We start from the raw sequence: 17696 nt of genomic DNA on the forward strand, positions 1-17696 counted from the left end.
CAACTTCTCTATAGCCACGAAGGAATGAACTGACTTAAGTGGTTTTAAATACTTTATTGTCACATGAGTCTTAACAAAAAGCCTTCCAAACATTCTGTACATTTCAAACTGCAATATCCGTTATATAAATGTGTAGAGATGCCATGATGTCTCTGTACAAAGATGTACAATATGTACAGTAACATTAAATGCAAGCTGTGCAAGGCAAAGCTTAGGCTTAACACATTCATGCCACTTGTTAAAAACAAGGCATAGACCCAAAGCTTTAGTCAGTTTATGTGCAACTAGTTCAGAAGCAGGTAAATGTGTGTATATCAATATTAGAAAGGAGTAATTTGATTTGCAATCTCAGTTCAGCAAGAAAAACATGCAGCTGACTGGAAAAAAACAGTACTATTCTTGTGAATTTCTAGCACTGCATCACTTTCAGAGGCTGAAATGTCTCTTTGGGATTCAGCTGCTACTTTTTGGTTGAGCTAAGACAGTGACAGAAGATCGAAACTTGGGAAGATACAAACCAAATTTATTTTCTATACCGGCAAATGTAGCTGTAGCAAGTCTGTATCCACCTATGTGTTCAGGGTTAGCGGGAGGAAGATCCAAAATTCGAGTTTTCGGTGTAGGTTCTGATCCAGAAGGTTTGCTGTTTGAAGGAAGAAAATGAAAAAGCTTTTCCACTATTTAAAAAAGGTGGGGGTGGTTCACAGTGCTGCTTAATGGGCAAGTGAGAACAACTTTTAACTTCCTATGGTGCAGGTAAGAAGGACAAAATATCTTGCTACACTAGAAAGACAAATTTTATGGAATGTATTAAAATACATATATTTTTTAATCTCTTCACTAGTTTAGAAGTAGCATGTAATTAAGCTCCACTCTATTAATTACAAAAGGCTGAGGGACTTATCTGGCTCATACTACAACTGCTGCACAAAACCACCAACTTTAAGTGGTACCATGCTTGAAAAAAGTAAGATTTTTGAACTTTGCAGATACCTGTTGCAAGTTAAAAAGCAAATGTTTGACTTACAGGCCTCCAAAATCGACATAAAACCACCTCTGCAGAAGTTCGTAAGTGACCAAAGTAACACCGAACTGGGGCGAAGATCTGAACACACGAGCTGTTGAGTATTGCAAGTTACAGTGTTAAACAAAAGGCAGTTTCTCAGGCGAGAAGCTGAGCATTTTGTAACAGAACATTAAAGTTACGTTGTTTGGAATCAGGCCTTCTAAATACTGCTCCAGAACAGCAGCAGGTACTAATTCGGACAAGTGGGGTCAGTCATGATATTCAATATGCATTTCTCACCTGCGGCTCCCTTCCAAAAAGCCGAAGGGCCTTCTTCCCTTAGAATCTTTCCGAAACAGTCAATAACTCCACTGTATGTTGTCTGACCGGCGCGAGCTGCCACTTGCAGTCTTGTCTTGATGACATCAGCAGGGGTTACCAAAGAAGCAGCAGGTACACCTTTTAGAAGAAAACCACATTTAATTTGCACAAAGATTCTTGTAAAAGATGAAACTCTTCTAACTGAAATATACAATGGCAAACTTGAATTTTTTTTTGCAAGAATTGGACGTTACTAAAAATGCAAGTTCTTATACTTGAAGCTAATTTAACTGTTGGTATTATCCTTCCATTTCTTCCAAGCTTAAAGGCTATAGCCGAGAGTAAAGAAAATAATAACAGTGAAATATTAACAGCGATTCTCTCAACATCCCATCAAGTAGATGAAGCATTTTTAAACTCACACATATGTTATATATGAAATCGGAAAGGAGGTCTGTCTATGACAAAACTCAGCTGTGCCACCTTACTTTACTTGCATAGTCCACAAAATACTTTGCAAATTATACAGACAATTCACCTGAGAACCTGAATCTGATCCATCCACATGTTTAAGGTGTTAGTAAGGAAACTACTACTTGAAATACCGATTCTAAAGATTTCTTTACTGCTGTTCGGGCTGTTTTGTAGAACAGATGCTACTTGCTTCAATTAGGCAAGCCATGAAAAGACAGGACAAGGAAGGTGCTTTACAAGCCTGCTTGGTACCAGCAGCGTGATGTTAGCCAACTTCAATGGAAGAGCATATCTGCACTTCCAAGGCACCACTCTCAGCTTTCTATTCAAAGGAAAGGAAACAGTTTTCAGAAACGTACTCCACAGTAAAAACCTGTGTTATTTAAGGCATCTCTGAATACTTCTGAATACTGTAAAAATTTCATCCTCATGAAGAGGAACTGTTTTCTGACTCATTTGGAATTTTGAATTTAATTTTGATATTGTTGAACTTTTACTTCTGGTTAATATTGAAATAAAGGTGCAATAAGTCACTGATTTTATTAGGGGATCGTACACTCACAAGTGTCACTGATAATTCAGAGTATGTTAAAATGAATGGGAACAATGTAGTTAAGCCAACCACACGTAGATTTTCCCTTGCAAGCATGTATGTTCAGTGTGTGCTCTTCCCTGCTGCGCATGCGTAACAGGAATGGATGAAGCAATCAGGAGTCTGAAATGTGCATTTGGAAAGGCGGATTCCTGTACAAGCTATAGAAACCAGGCCTATGAGATTTAAACACATTTTTAATAGCGTTCATTACTTAGTATCTGACTGACCCAGAAACACCAACAAAGCAAAGAGCAAAGAGAAGCTGTGAAGTTCACAATCTAAAACTAGATGAGTATTATGAGAAAGAAGTTGATAATATTTGTATGTACTTCTGTGAGTGCAGCAAGATAGACACTCCTGCATTATGTGAGAGCAATGTGGGCTATAGCTCTGTTACTGGTTTCCCAGCTGGTCTCTCTCTTCCCTCTGACACTAGAAAAGACCCAACCAACAAAGAGCAGGTGTAGCCAAGCTCTGCACCAAGTCACTGTGGGACTCACACACAGGCTGCTCACAACTGACAAACATACACACAACTAATCCTCACAGCTGCAACCAGTAACAAAGGCCCGTCCCACCCAAGGAAGTTTCTAAACTACACAGAAGACAACACTGACTGGTTCACAACTGAGAGGCTGCAGCCATCTGGAAGTGCTCAAGAACTGTGGAGATGTGGCACTAAGGAACGTGGTTAAAGGCATGGCAGGGATGGGTTGCAGTTAGAGGTCTTTTCCAACCCTAATGATTCCTACAGTTCTATGGTTTCCACACTGGTGATCTTAACAGGATCTGCCCTTCTGCATCCTCTTAAATAACCACAATAAATACTACAATACCACAATAAATAACTACAATTCCTATATCCAGTGTTTTACAACGTGTGCCAATCAGCAAAAGCAACTTATTGATCACCGTCACTTAATTCTGTTTTCATTGAACATTTTTTAGAAGCCTTTAAAATATTCTACATTTCACAATGTGATTCTTCAGCCTCAGCTTCTTTACAAACTAATGCCCTGTTTTTGGCAATTGCCTTTGAACTAAGTTTCCTCTCAGCTATTCAGGAATCCAAGCCCAAGTAAGTCATTTTCTTCTTAGCTCTTATGGTATCTCATTTTATGTTCATCAAAGATTCAAATTAGCCTTCAACTCAGAGAGCACAGTAACAAGTAAAACCCCATTGAGACAGACAGATCAAATTTGACTACAAGTTGCTGAGCTGCATTACACTGTTTATCCACATTATGCAAATGTAATTAGCTCTCATCAAAATTACATCGCCTCCCACTAAGGATAACAGTGATCAAATTTAGATTAAATCAGACACAATAGTACCATACCCTTCCTTTATATGGGGCTACCAAATGAATATTAAATATTACTTACTGAAAGAAAAAAATTACCTGCAATGGCTCCAGCTGCAAGGAGATTAAGCCCTCCCACATGGCCATTTTCATCAGCGAGCATCAGTTTGCTATGAGCATAAACAGGAAAGTAGATTGCAGAAAAGGGAATGTCTCTGAGGAAACAAGCTTTGGCACCCTGTCATGCAGAAAACAGATGTAATAAAAATAAATTTTGTAAATAAGGTTAAAATTGATATCCAGAGCCCAGGAAGCATCAGCTCTCTTGATCTACCAGGTAAACAACACAGAAAATAAACTAATTCAGGGAACAGAAGATGTGGAATTGAACTCAAAAACTAAAGCAGGCTTCTAGAGTAAGGATGATTCAAGGTTCACATATAAGTTTATTAAGCATTATGCAACAATAATTCTGACATCAGTACCTAGGATAACTACTTTTTATATTTGATGTGTCCAAACACAACAGAGAGAGCAACAAGGTCCATCCTGATGTCTTTCTCACAATGATCCACAACCACAGAAGCAGTGAGATAAGTCCTTGCATGCCATTCTTTCCATCAAACTCAAAATCATCACTAAAATACCATTTGTAACACCTCATACTGCTCTGCACAGATGATCACGTAGCTGAGTAAGTAAGCTGCACCAAAAAGGGAAACCACTGCAAAATGGGAGGCTTTCAGTGAGGAGAACACTGTTAGAAGCAGCTCCTGGCAAAAACCTGGCACAAAACAATGCCTTAAAAGAAGTTTGTATGCTGTAAAAACAGTGGAACACTCCTAACAAAACATTTAATATTATTCTTTTGGTAACTTCAGTCATCAGTCTTTTACTAACTGAAAAATAACTCCTTCAGTGCAAACCTCAAACAACCAACAAAATGTCAAAAATCTCATCCACATACCCTGAAAGCATGCGTGTTACAAAAATAACATCCTTTCCAAATGAGAACTCTGGTACCCTATACTCCAGGCAGCAGCCTCCACACAATGGGCCCAGCTGAGACCTGTCCCCCTCTGCAGTGAAATGTAGTGGAACAGCAGGAACAGCACCTGTTACAAACCGTGTGTGGCTGAAGCAGGACTCCAGTACAGAGAATCTCGTGCCCTCAGTCATTTCCATGCAGGTAGTTTATGCTCTAAATGCGTTTGTGCAATTACTCACAAAAGATAATGCAATCCTAATTTCTGCAGAATTTTTAGTAAGCTCAGTTGTTGAATAACTACAAAGAGAAATGATAACTTTGTCCCATGTATCAAAACATCTGTGATCTTTGGGAAATGTAATGGTTGTTAATCTGATTTATTGAATTCAAAGCAAAAGGTTCAGCTCCAGAAATAAATTTGCACATTTCTATACTATTATTACAGGCCTATGACAAATCAGGTAAGCAATGTTTTGTAAGTGCACAGATAATACAAGTGCTGAATTTGTGTATTACCCCTTGTGCTGGCAGAAGATTCAGCAAGAAATACTATTTCTTGTTTAAGAAAACTAATAGCTTCTGCTCCATTACATCTGATCTGTAATGATGGTAGTAAGTGTACCTGCAGGGAAGGAATCTGTTGACTGGCACTCTGCTGAAGTACAGTATAGTATGGGCTTTTTTTAAAGTGGAATTTGTTATTGACAAATCCCACCATTTAACTTCTTAAAAATCTGAATCCTGCTAAACTGCACCACTGTTTCGCTGCCATCAAATTATTAAGACAAAGAGAATATCCTGCTGTAAAGATAACAATAGAGATAACGGAGATTCAAAATAAATGTAAGAAAAACACACAGGAAAGGTAAAGAAACTTCTCACAAAACCCCACCAAATGAAATTATCAGTACTGGAAGCCAGCAGGTCTGCAAAACAGGACTCCCTGTAGCTCGGTATAAAAGCCCAGAGGACAGAAAGGGGGAGTACTTTTATATTTCCCACTGCCATTAATATAGAAGTAGGTTTTCTTTAGTTTTCCATGGTGGGGCTGCCCTGCAGGAAGAAATTGGTTCTAAATTCAAAAGGTTTCTTTTGTTTTTAACACAGTCTTTGTTTCAACACTGTAAAAGTTTAACATAAAATGGGTTAGCAGAGCTATAAAGAAACGACTTAGAGCAGAAACACATACCTTATAGAGACCAAGAAGGCCTAAATCTTTCATGACAGAGAGGGCACTGACTCTGGGTCCTGTAGTAATTTCTCCCGCTACCTGCAGCCGAATCTTTACAATTTCCAGTGGATTAGTGAAGATGACCTGGGAAGCTCCTGCCTGCAAACCCAAAGAAAAAGAAAGCAAATTGCATTATTGGAGCATGTGGTGACATGCTGACTTTGCAAGGTGCAGAGAGCCTTCACCTCTCAATGCATTGGCTCATATTCTCAAATAAAAACCCACGAGTGAGAGTTAATAAAGCACTTGTCTGGAGGTTAAAAGCCCACATCAGAAATCATGGTTATGTACAGAATTCTGATTCACACAAATTCTTACATTCATATGTTTATATTCCACTGAAGTGGATTGATTTGGTTTCCCTCTGCAATTCTCCTTCACATCACTTCCTAAAAGTCATGAGACTGCACAAAAATCTATCAGCTACTGCACTAAACACTACCCTACAACAGTGATTAGACTTGCACTGATAGGGCATCAAACACTTACAAAGAAGACCTTATGTTTATTTAATAATAATCCATCACCAATGCGTAGACATGCTATTAGCATTTAGTGGTGTTGCTGTTCATAAAGTAAATTTGCATTTAATGGTGTAATTTTAAATAATTAGAAAAGGTGTTTGGAGTTTGGTTTCGTAGGCCATAATTCTCCTAATTGGAAACAAAATATAAAATTTAAATAGGAAGAGTAACATTTGAAATTATGATACCAGATACAAACAGGAGCCCTATCTTTCTCGGAGCTGAGCATGGCATTCCACATGCAGTCCTGTTAGAAGGACTGAAGAACTGCCTTGCTTCCTTCTTCCTAGCAATTGAGTTGCAGAGCACCTTTAAATTCTGCACTTCAACCAACAACTTCCAAAGAAGTACGTTTCAGTTTCCATCTGACAGTTTCATTTCAGGAGCACCTATTTAACATGACATGAACAGATTTCTCTTTCGTACACTGTAGGTAAATATTACACTTGAAATCTGGAGAAGTGGTTCAGCACAAAACAGCTGAATTTTACTAAACTTTCTTCTTCCCCTTCTTTCTGGACCCTTTTTGTCCATTTAAGAACTGTTCTCTAAAATGCAGCCACCTGAATACAACCAAATTCAAAAAGCATTTCTTCCGCATTTGAAAGCCCCTCATAGTCTTGATCTATTCAGTCAACCCATCACACTTGACTGAAGAAAAAGATGCACAATATCTGTAATTAAAGCTTCTTTTTTCCACTTCTAGGTTGCCCATGAAAGAAACTCGCTTTGTAAAACTGAGGGCATGTGCAGAAAAAAAATAAAAATTAAGAAAAAAATCATTGGTCAGTTCACTATCCTGCCTCCTGGTGTTCCCTAATTGATTCAGAACTAATTAACACTAATCCTTTTTGTTATGTCTCTGCTATAGCACATCTTCTGCAGCGCAGCAACAGGCAGAACTGAGGTTTCCCTGGGAGCACATCTTAGAAGTTGGAAACTTATTTTAGATTTGAGAAAAGGACCTCAATAGCTCTTACAGAGAATGAGGAACACTCTGAGCACTCTGAGTACTGGCTGTGCGATGGAGGTCTCAAAATCTGCACTCATCAAGTGTAAGATACCTCAGTCAGTACGGACATTCGAAATCCTTGACCCAAAGAGTGGCAGATCAACCTCTGCTTTTGATTAACTATCTTTACTGCAACTGTCTGGAAGACCGTTGGGAATTCCCAGACTGGACAAACTGACCCCATCTTCTCCGTTTCCTGGACTTAATGCATAATCTTTTCTCAGTTCCGTGACACCACTCACATCCAAAACTGTTCTTCAAACCTTATTTACTTCCCATGTTACCTTTTCATTTCCAGTTGGTACAGATCTATGTGTGTAAGAAGAAATGGCCATCCCACTTGGAAAAGTTTCAATACAAATAAACACATAATTCTCATCTGGCAAGTTCTGTTAAACAATAACTAATGTTTTTTTCCACATTACATTAAACAGAAAAAAATTTCCACTGTTTATAGTTTCCTTACATTCTTTTTTATACTTTGGATAAAACATAAATCAGAATACTCTTACTACATAATACAGTACATCATAAAAGTTTATTTGCTACCTGCCTATTTAATATGCATTCTTTGTTTAAATACATGAAATTCAATTATTTTTTATTTTTAATCTGTTGCACATTAGCCAAAATAACTCTTCCTATTTGCCTAACACCCACCAAAGAAACACAAATAGGCCAATTGGTAAACATCTCTATTTCTGTCCAGAATTCAAGCTTCCTGCAATTTAGCCTCCTCCTCCCCTAGGTGCACAACTGCCTCCCTCTTCTGTTCTCAGCCCATTCTGATGCACGAATGAACAGATAAGACTCTAAACAGAACTTTTTTCATATTTTAGTAGTAGTACTGAAGTGTTACCAATTTTATGCTGTCAATAGAGAACTACATATAACAATATTAAATGACTTGATAAGCAGATGACTGAGTAAAAAAAAAAAATACAAGAAAAACCTTAACTTATCAGTAGAAAACCTCTTAGAGAGCTCTTCAATTGTTTTGAACATTGTGCATTTGGCGCTGACAAACGTCTCACATCCGGCTTTCTTAAAGAGCAGTAACCATCAAGACACACATTGAAACGCTGCCTGTCAGCAATACAGGCTCCTGCCCAAGCCTCACCCTTTCATACGGTTATGTCTGGAGCAAACTTTTCTGCACAGGAACAACTCAATTCACATAAAGTTCTACACCAAATTCAGCTTTGGGAATGAATGAGATCCCTATCACATCATACATACAGTTAACATACAACACAAGAAAAACTACTTTTTTATTGTGCGCTTCTTAAGAAGTGAATGGGAGGGCTGTTGATTTTGTTTTGTTTTTAAGAAAATGTTTCTGTGTCTGATGAAGAATGAGGTGGAGGAAAGGCATTGCCTGGGTTCCCCAGCAGCACAGGAAGTGCCTCAGAAGGGGATGAAGAAGAGAAAGACACAAAGGCTCTCAAACCAAAAACAAACTGGCGGTGTGCAGAGTTGCAATACAAATCTCCCTGCTTATGTGCAAATCATTGGCAATCACCATCATTCATTCTCAAAGTACCTTATTTCAGCTGTCAGCTATGTTTTTTAAATACACATGCAGACATATACACACACTACGGTCCTTGAATTTCTTTCACAGAAGGTGAACTAAATCTAGATTTCTTCCTCAAGAAAATCTTCTTTCACTTTTAAATTACAACAGACACTTAAAAAAAGGTTGACAAATTTGTTTCTGAATGGAGGTTATTCATACACATCAAAAATACCAGTAATAAAAGCTTCTACTTAACCTTAATGTCATGTAAAATAACTCTGCAAGGAGCAAATAAAGGAACTAAATCTGACAGCAAAGGTTATGAGAGAAAAGATGTAGTTTGAGATCCCACAGCAAACGCCTCATGACATGCCAAAGGCTGAAGGAAATACACAAATGACCCTGCAACATGAGACCTCTTGCCCTTTCCAATTCCACCCAGAGGCATATGCTACAAAGGGGGAGAGGCCTATTTTGAGCCCTTCCTTCCTTCCTTTCTGAAACCGCCACATCCTGGACCACAACCATACCCCATAGAAGCAATTAAAATAAGACGCTGCTTAAAACAGACTACTTCAAACACATCCAAAGAACTTGCACTTCTTTCTCAAGGACAAACTTCCATAGCTCATGCACCCACAGTAAACTTACTGTCTCTTTTACTAAACAGTACATTTCTCTGTAAGTTTAAATGTCTGCAACAGAAGGCAAAGCAGCAACATTTAATTCTTCTCCTAACTTTACCTGCCTAAAGCATATGAAAAGATGTACAATATCTATCTTCAAGACTTTGAAGAGCAGCATCCTGACAAGCAAATTCTGGGACCTCTTTCTATATGTATAGGCAAACACACACACACATCTCCCACTCCTAATCACCAACAGATGCACTGCCTACACCTTCAAGAAGAGTTCTTAGCCCTTTTCCTTCTGGCACCTCACCTCACATCCTGCAGCACAAGTCGGAAACGCCTTTCACATTAAATGGAATTCATCCACTTGAAATGTTAAGCCCCACGCACACTCCCATTGATGGAAAAATCTATTTTTTCCAATGTAAATCATAGGAACTGCAGCTCAAAATTACAGCATTTTCATCTACTGTGGCAGTACTTACGAATCACTTATACAACATCAGATGTCAACTTATATGGCTCAGCTGAGGATGAACAGTTGCCCTACAGCACCTAGCCTAACATGGATCACGCAGGTGAGTTTCTTTGAGTAGCACTATCCATATTAGGTATGAGTTTTCTGTTTCCCCAGCTCTTGTCAGGATACAGAAAAGCATCACCAAAGCCCAACTCAGTCTCCCTACTACCTAACAGTAGTTGAAAACTCCAGAGGCAGAAATGCTAATCACTAAGTTACACTGAAGTTCAATTAATTACAGTAACAGTAGGGAAAGAAATTGTTTTATCTATACATGTGGAAGTGTGGATAGTGCTGCTACTGATTAAGAAACCAGCAAACTCTCAGGAAGGTAGGAAGATGGGATATCAGTTTCATCCATCAGTGACCAACACCCTTTCCTTGACAGGTATGACCTGACTGGTGTAACTGAGCTGCCCCACGCAGTTGTTTTGCAGACTTCCAATACAGATACAACTTGAGAGCAGCTGGGAATATTTGGGCTTTGACAGAGCAGATCCTGCACTCCCCAATGGCATTTACATTGCCCAGAGGCTAGCAGGTACATTTCAAGAAACACAGGGCACTGGCTGACTGCGGGGGGTCCCTGCCCTGCAGTAAGGAAGGAAGACTGGCAGGCAGCTGACCGTAATAAATAGGCCAGTGCTTGGGTGGATGTCTCTGGTAACAGCTATGAGATTTATGATTTTCCCTTTTACTGAGGATAGGAGTTTATTCCAAAATCTTACAGCAGTTGAGAAAAAAATAATATCTTCCTAATGCAGATGCTGATTCTGTTGGTTGCCCCTTTGCGGGATGATACAGTACTTCTTGCAGAGCTGAGGATGCTGAGCGCCATACACAGGTTGCCTGGAAGCACTGCCATCCTAACATCAAAGGTTTTAGCTGTCCCCATTTGTGGGTCTTACAGGACTGTAATACCACAAGTAGGCTTTGATACAGCAGTGCCATCCAGAGAGGAGAATTTGCTAGGTCTGCTGCACTACTTTCATTGCTGCTTCTGCCTCCTCACCACAATTTTGTTGATTCCTGACTGTGGACAGTGTTGCACACAATGTGCTTCTGCACTGCTTGCAAGAAGGTAGGTGTGGAAGGTTTCTGCTCATACAAAACACCTAAAAAACAGCTTGCTCATCCATTACACATAGAAATGGTGAAAAGGAACATTACTGCTGTTAATCAGGAGAAGAGTCAATGCTAAACACAGACAAGTGAGGGTCAAAGGTAGTAAGAACATCTCTGAGAGCTACACATAGGTATAATAACCTGTTTTTTCTGAGGTTATAAGGAGGTGAAAAGCACTTTTTGAATGCATTCTTTTTATAATATACTATCAGCATAACAACATATCCCATCTTTCTACGTACTTGAGAGTTTGCTGATTTAACATTTGTCAAGACATTTTTAAGAAGCCACAAGCTACCTAAATCCAGATGGTAGAAACAATTTTGGATAGATAAAAGCCAAACAATGTCATGGTAACTCATAATTTTGGGCTAACAGAGAGAGAAGGAATACAATTGTGGAAAGATGAGGAAGAAAAGTAGTATCTCCAGAAGAGAAAGCTTGTCCGCCCCAGCACGTAGAAAGGGATTAAGGTTGCTAATGGCAGTTCCTTGCATGTAACTGTTGGTTATCTCATAATATTTTGTAAAAAAGCAGAACACAATGAACACAGTAAATGAGAAGATCAACACTATTTCCAAGCAAGTCAATATGAAAAAAAAGCTGTCAAACTGAGGATGAAAAAGCTGAGGAGAAAGAGAACAGAAACAATTATGTTGCTACTGTTTCAGTTAATTAATCCTTTCAGACATTTAGAATAAGCTTTATGTGCTTCATATTAATGATTCCAGTATTTAGGAAGAAGTGAAATAGCTAAAATGACATTTAAAAAAAAAATCAGTGCAAATAGGAAAGTCATCAGCTGGTAAGATTATTGGATAATCCAAACAAGGCTGCAAAGAAATTAAAACAACCGTGAGGTTGCTAAACTGTGCCCAGCATCTGCCCTACAGAAGCCAACTTTATCTAAAATACTCCCAGCTAGAACAAAAAAAGTATTCCCATCTACTCTGAGGTCTAGCAGAGGGTAACAAAGATGATAAAGGGCCTGGATCATCTCCCGTATGAGAAAAGGCTGAGTAACCTGCGTGTGTTCAGCCTGGGGAAAAGACTGAGTGAGAGATCTGATCAATGTTAATAAATATCTAAAGGGAGGTGGGAGGCAAATAGATGAGGCCAGGCTCTTCTTGGTGATGCACAATAATAGGACAAGGAGCAGTGGCCTAAAATTTGAACACAGAAAGTTCCATACAAACTGCAGAAGAATTTCTTTATGGTAAGGGTGATGGAGCACTGGAACTGGCTGCCCAGGGAGGATGTGGAGTCTCCATTTGTGGAGATATTCAAGACCCGTCTGGAAGCCTACCTGTGTGGCCTACTGTAGGGCATTTGCTTTAGCAGGGGTTGGACTCAATCTCTTGAGTTCCCCTTCCAACCCCTGCAATTCTGTGATAATTTTGGAAGACAATACCAGCTACAACAATCAGCTCGTAGAAAGGGTTGTGTCTGGACAGCTTATCTGAAACTAAAATTTCTCCCTGATTTTTGTACATTCACTACAGTAAGACAATAAAAATGTATTTTGAAAAAGGAGTACCTATCAAGAAGCAGAAAAGCCTGTAAAGTCAATAATTTAAGTATTATAATTTCAGTATAAAATAATGTAAAAATAATAACTGAGTATGAGATGTTTGATTTAAACGGTGGATTTAACCATAACAGAGAGAAGAATACTAATGAATTGTATTTGCTTCTGTTATAAATGATCTGTATGCGCTTTCCAGAAGAAAGGTTAGTCTTTTGCTAGCTATACATCACAGCTGCTTTCTCACATTTCTCAGAAAATAAACTTTGTACACTGACAGGTGAAGACTCAAGCATGTACCAGGCTGCCAAATTCAATCAGGCAGAACTATAAGCAGCCTCCCTTCAGGGCTGCTTCTTTGAATTAAAAGTTTGCAGAGGTCAACAACCTTTCTGCCCCAGGTTTGTTGTAAGCTGAGGAGGTTTTTTACCAGCTTGTCAGCCTACTCAACTGGAAGTTATTAGTGTTCCCTTCTACAAAAGTAAACTAACTGAAGATTTAAACATTTTATAGGGTTAACAGCTCTTGGTGAATCTCACAAATGAAATTAGCCAATGTATTAAAAAAAAAAAAAACACCAAAAAACCTATCATTAATACCAATTCCAATCATTTACAGCTTGCTTGGAGATCCACTGAATTAGAGTTCTCAATGTCAATGAAAACATTATTTGTTTTTACCTACATTTACAAGATGGATGTAGTCAGCATCTACCTAGCCTTTAACCTTGCTGGGAGAACAAAGATGCTATAAATCTGCTTTTAAGAAGTTAAAGAAAGATTCTGATAAAAAACTGATGGTGTTACAATAAGGAGGAAAAAAAAAAGAATTTTTAAGTTTCAAGATGTCCACTCAATGAAACATATTTTTCCTTATATCCATATTCTTACCTTCCTGGTGTTTTTCTAGTATTGCAAATATATATATATATATATAAATAAATAAAAAAGCGCCAACAATCCATGGTCAAGATAAATCAACTTTGCTATTTCTCATTCTATTGCCTTCAAACTTCCAAGGAATGGAAACCCCTTATTAGTTTAAATAAAATTCAGTATCTCACAGATAAAATGTCTACTCCGATGATAGATGCTAAGATTATACGTACACATTACTACATAGCATAAACATGGCATTTACTACCTTCAAAAACAAGCAAAAAGTGTCAATTATTCCCCACAGTATTCCCCACAAAGCTTTTACAGGCAGTTGATGATTTGCAGACACAACGATGACCCCGCTCACTTCAGTCACATATATGCTACCTTTATATGAAGTAGCCACCTTTATATGAAGTAACTTAAACTAAAAATTCACTCAAACTTGTTATCAAAAGATAAGAGTTTCTCATCATTCAGTTTTCTCACATTTTCACAAATAAACAAGAGAATCACACATGGCAAGTTAAAGAGTGTTTCTTTTCCTTTGAAAACTTCATGAACAAACAGTTGCTTTTTTCTGTCTACCCTTTTTTTTTTTTTTTTTTTTTTTTTTTTCCCTTCTGGAAGCAAACTCGTGATTCCCATAATCCATTCATGAGGACTAACTATCTCTCTGCAAACTAACCCTGAACATCATCCTAAGCAGAAGTACAGAATGTAGTCGCACAGAAGCTTCTTCTGTAAATACAAACACCACAAAATAAAAGCTATGTAGTAGGCCAGAAGTTGTTAAAACACATAATTCCAAGGGAACTCAGAATTATGCAGCTTTCCCAAAGAGAAAAAGTTCTTTTCCAGTTTTTGTAAATTGGAAAAAAAAGTGACATTCAAGTGAGCAAAGCACACACATAACTGTCATTCCAACTGTACTGCACATTACTGAGAATGAATTATTCCTAGGAACAAACAGTACAGGATAGATACTTACACAGCCTCCAGCAAGGATCTCAGCAGGGAGTGGAATGGAACCATCTCTCTTAGTAAATTTGTCTCTGACAAAGTCATTAACCTAATGAAGATACAATACGTTACACAAAATTTAAAGGTATCCTTCCTCCTTATTAACCTATATCAAGTACATCTGTAACCATATTTATTAGAGTGCTTGTAAGTGGTCATCTTTCACACATTTTAGGAAACAAATCCTGTGTTTGTTAACAAACAAAAAGATGTCAGGAAAAGAAAAAGATACGTACAGTTAGCTTAATAGCCTTTTCTGGAGCAACACCTATCAGCTGTGGTAACAAGCCTATAGAAACAAAGACATCATAAGGCAACATTATCTTCCTAATAAAGAAACTAGTATTTTATAAGAGCTCTACAGAAATGTCTTCCTGCGCATGGCATTTCCTTTGAAGTGGGTGGCAGTTACCCCAGGAGGTAGATGGCATTTATGCATGTGTGGCTGCTACAGCACTGGATATTCATACCTATAGGATTTTACAATAAGATTTCTGTTGAAAATGGTAATGAAAAGGGTGAATGTGGCCACATTCCACAACCAAATCAAGTCTGATACAGTTGCTGTACAGAAAAAAAAAAAAGAAAAAAAAAAGACTGAATGTACCTCACCATATGTCTACTTACGTAAGAATTAATTTTTCTTTATTTTTTTAAAAAAAAAAATTTTTTTTTTTTTAGCCCCTTAATATGATCTTCCCATAAATCTTAAAATTAAAACAGGAGATTAATTATGAGAGATACACACAACTATGATAAATTATGAACTAACCTCTACCACTAACCTGAGATTTCTCAAGGCTCCAGTCAACTAATGATGTAAAGGATTTTCATTAGTTGAGTCCAACATAAACTTCTTTAAACTCTCTTACAATTATTTACTTTTTTTTTTTTTTAAATCTTGCCAAGAGGAAGTATCAGTTGGCAGAAACCAATTTTGAAAGACTCTTCCTCTACTACCAAAATGAACAGTCTTTTCAAAGAAGTAGATGCACTTTTCATGGAGCTAATAGGTTTAAGAAAAAAAAAAAAAAAAGACAAATCAGTAGGTGGCAGTCTCAACTTCCTAACATAGAAGATCATATCAGCATCTGTTGTCTTTCAATTCACTTTCTCCATAGTAATCCTGGTATTACATATAAAATCATAAAAGTTAAAGTGTTTATTTTTATTATAAGTGCTCATTTCCATGGTTAGGGAATATAAATCTGTTAGAAGTTCTTGCCAATTAACAAATAAAGAAATCCCATACTAAAAATATCAAACATCAAAGTACATCAACAAAACTATGATGATGCAGCTTCCCACTCTACCTTAAGTGAAAATGATGGCTAAAATTCATAAAAGAACCTTCAAAATTCCCCAAAGTACTTAGGTCTGTAATTTTTTTTAAAATTACATTTTAATTTTTTTTTTTTAGTCTGTAAATTTTTATAGTACTTCCCTAAAAGGAGCTTAGAGCAAAGGTACCAAAATAGAAAGTACAGCACTTAATATATGCAGTGCAGTGTTTTCTTCCAACACAGTGCCTTCTGTGTGATGTACTGACTTACTGTGCAGGGGAAAGGTAGTTATTAAATACAAAAAAGGTTGACAATAACAAAAAGAAATATGCCCTCCCAGCCTGAATCTCTGATCTACCACAAAAAGAAATCCAGCCCTGCTGTGCCTGTACTTCGGGGGGGAGAGGGGAGGCAAAAGAAAAAAAACTACCAGACAAAACAGCCCAAGACAATTCCTCACACTCTCTTTCTTCCTTTATATGCAGCTAAACACCCTGGACACACACACTCTGTATTCTAGAGAACCTGGGATTCAGTACGGTCTAGCAAGAGAGCTTAGAAAATATAATTAGTTCAGAAGTTGGATGTCAGGTTTCATAAGCATCATGATTTTCCTGACCAAATATTAGAAGGTTTTACTTTAAAATATGAATTTTCTAATATCCATTCAAATCTATGTTTTAAACTGAAGTGAAGAACTATATTGTATCATTATATATTAGAATACAATTTAAGATAGTCCCTCAGAAATATAAGATTCCAGTTACGGTCAACTCCGTAAATATTTCTGTTGTTTCTGTTTCTGTTCTCATCTGCAGATAATCTGATACTATGAGTACATGCTGACTGTAGAAGGTAATGTTTTCAGAACAGCTACACAAACCTTTCATGCTAAACAATCTTAAAGACAACTACTAAACATATTTTTTAAAAGTATAACAATTTGACATTACACTCCCCTAACATGCACCTTTCCCCCCTCAAGCGTGAAGCACTGCTTTTAACTCATCTATAGAAAGCATTTGCCAAAAGTTAGAAAACAAAAATAAAAAGTCATTAGCTTTAGAGGTGGCTGTGCAAAATCATGTTAGGGTGAGGGATGGAGAAAGAAAAGAGTACTATAGAAAAGAACTGCAGAAATCACAAAGTTTAAAATAGAGTCATAGGTGCAACTTCAAGTAGTATTTGTTTTAATGAAATATCTAGCAACAAAAAAAAAGGGAAGAAATCTACTAGAAAAAAAAAAACATAATTTACTGAGATTGCAGCTATTTCATTAAAATTTTGACTGATTTATTCCTCTCTTTATTTGTCACTGAAAAATCCTGTGAGATCACAGAAAATTACTTAAGATTCCATAGACTTTCACATGCAAAAACTTCTCAGATAATGCTCTTAACAAATACTAGCAAGGACCAGTGTCCTCATGGGCAGAACACACTGTAATACAAAAAGAAACAAGCCTGTGACCATCACATTAAAACATAAAATTTAGAAGAAAGTGCTGACTCTTATTAAAAAAAAAAAAAAGAAAAAGAAAAAAAAAAAAGAGAATTCAACTAAATATAAATATCAGAAGATGTGTAGTGTACGTACCATTTCAGTAAGTTATCCTGTTGATATGATACAAATGCTTCCATAACCTTCTGCTAAGCTAAAAAACTAAGTAAGATAGATAGCTTTCTATCTAACTGATAAGTTGCTTTGAATTCTTAACCTGCATTTTGGAACAAAGT

General features: G+C 37.3%; 1 protein-coding gene across 1 annotated transcript in view; it reads right to left on the bottom strand.

Annotated features, from left to right (window-relative positions):
• Window positions 1–336: 336 nt before the first annotated feature.
• The window catches only part of SLC25A12 (solute carrier family 25 member 12), a gene marked incomplete at its 5' end in the record, with an annotated part of 45878 nt that continues 28518 nt past the window's right edge, over window positions 337–17696 (bottom strand). The window contains 7 exons of the mRNA XM_079538873.1: window positions 337–643; window positions 1028–1118; window positions 1307–1465; window positions 3800–3938; window positions 5878–6018; window positions 14646–14726; window positions 14914–14966. Coding sequence (XP_079394999.1) covers window positions 454–643; window positions 1028–1118; window positions 1307–1465; window positions 3800–3938; window positions 5878–6018; window positions 14646–14726; window positions 14914–14966 — 854 coding nt within the window. The 3' untranslated portion in view covers window positions 337–453. The remainder of the gene's footprint in view (window positions 644–1027; window positions 1119–1306; window positions 1466–3799; window positions 3939–5877; window positions 6019–14645; window positions 14727–14913; window positions 14967–17696) is intronic.

Source organism: Tetrao urogallus (assembly GCF_951394365.1).
Source record: "Tetrao urogallus genome assembly, chromosome: 8".
NCBI classification, from domain to species: Eukaryota; Metazoa; Chordata; class Aves; order Galliformes; family Phasianidae; genus Tetrao; species Tetrao urogallus.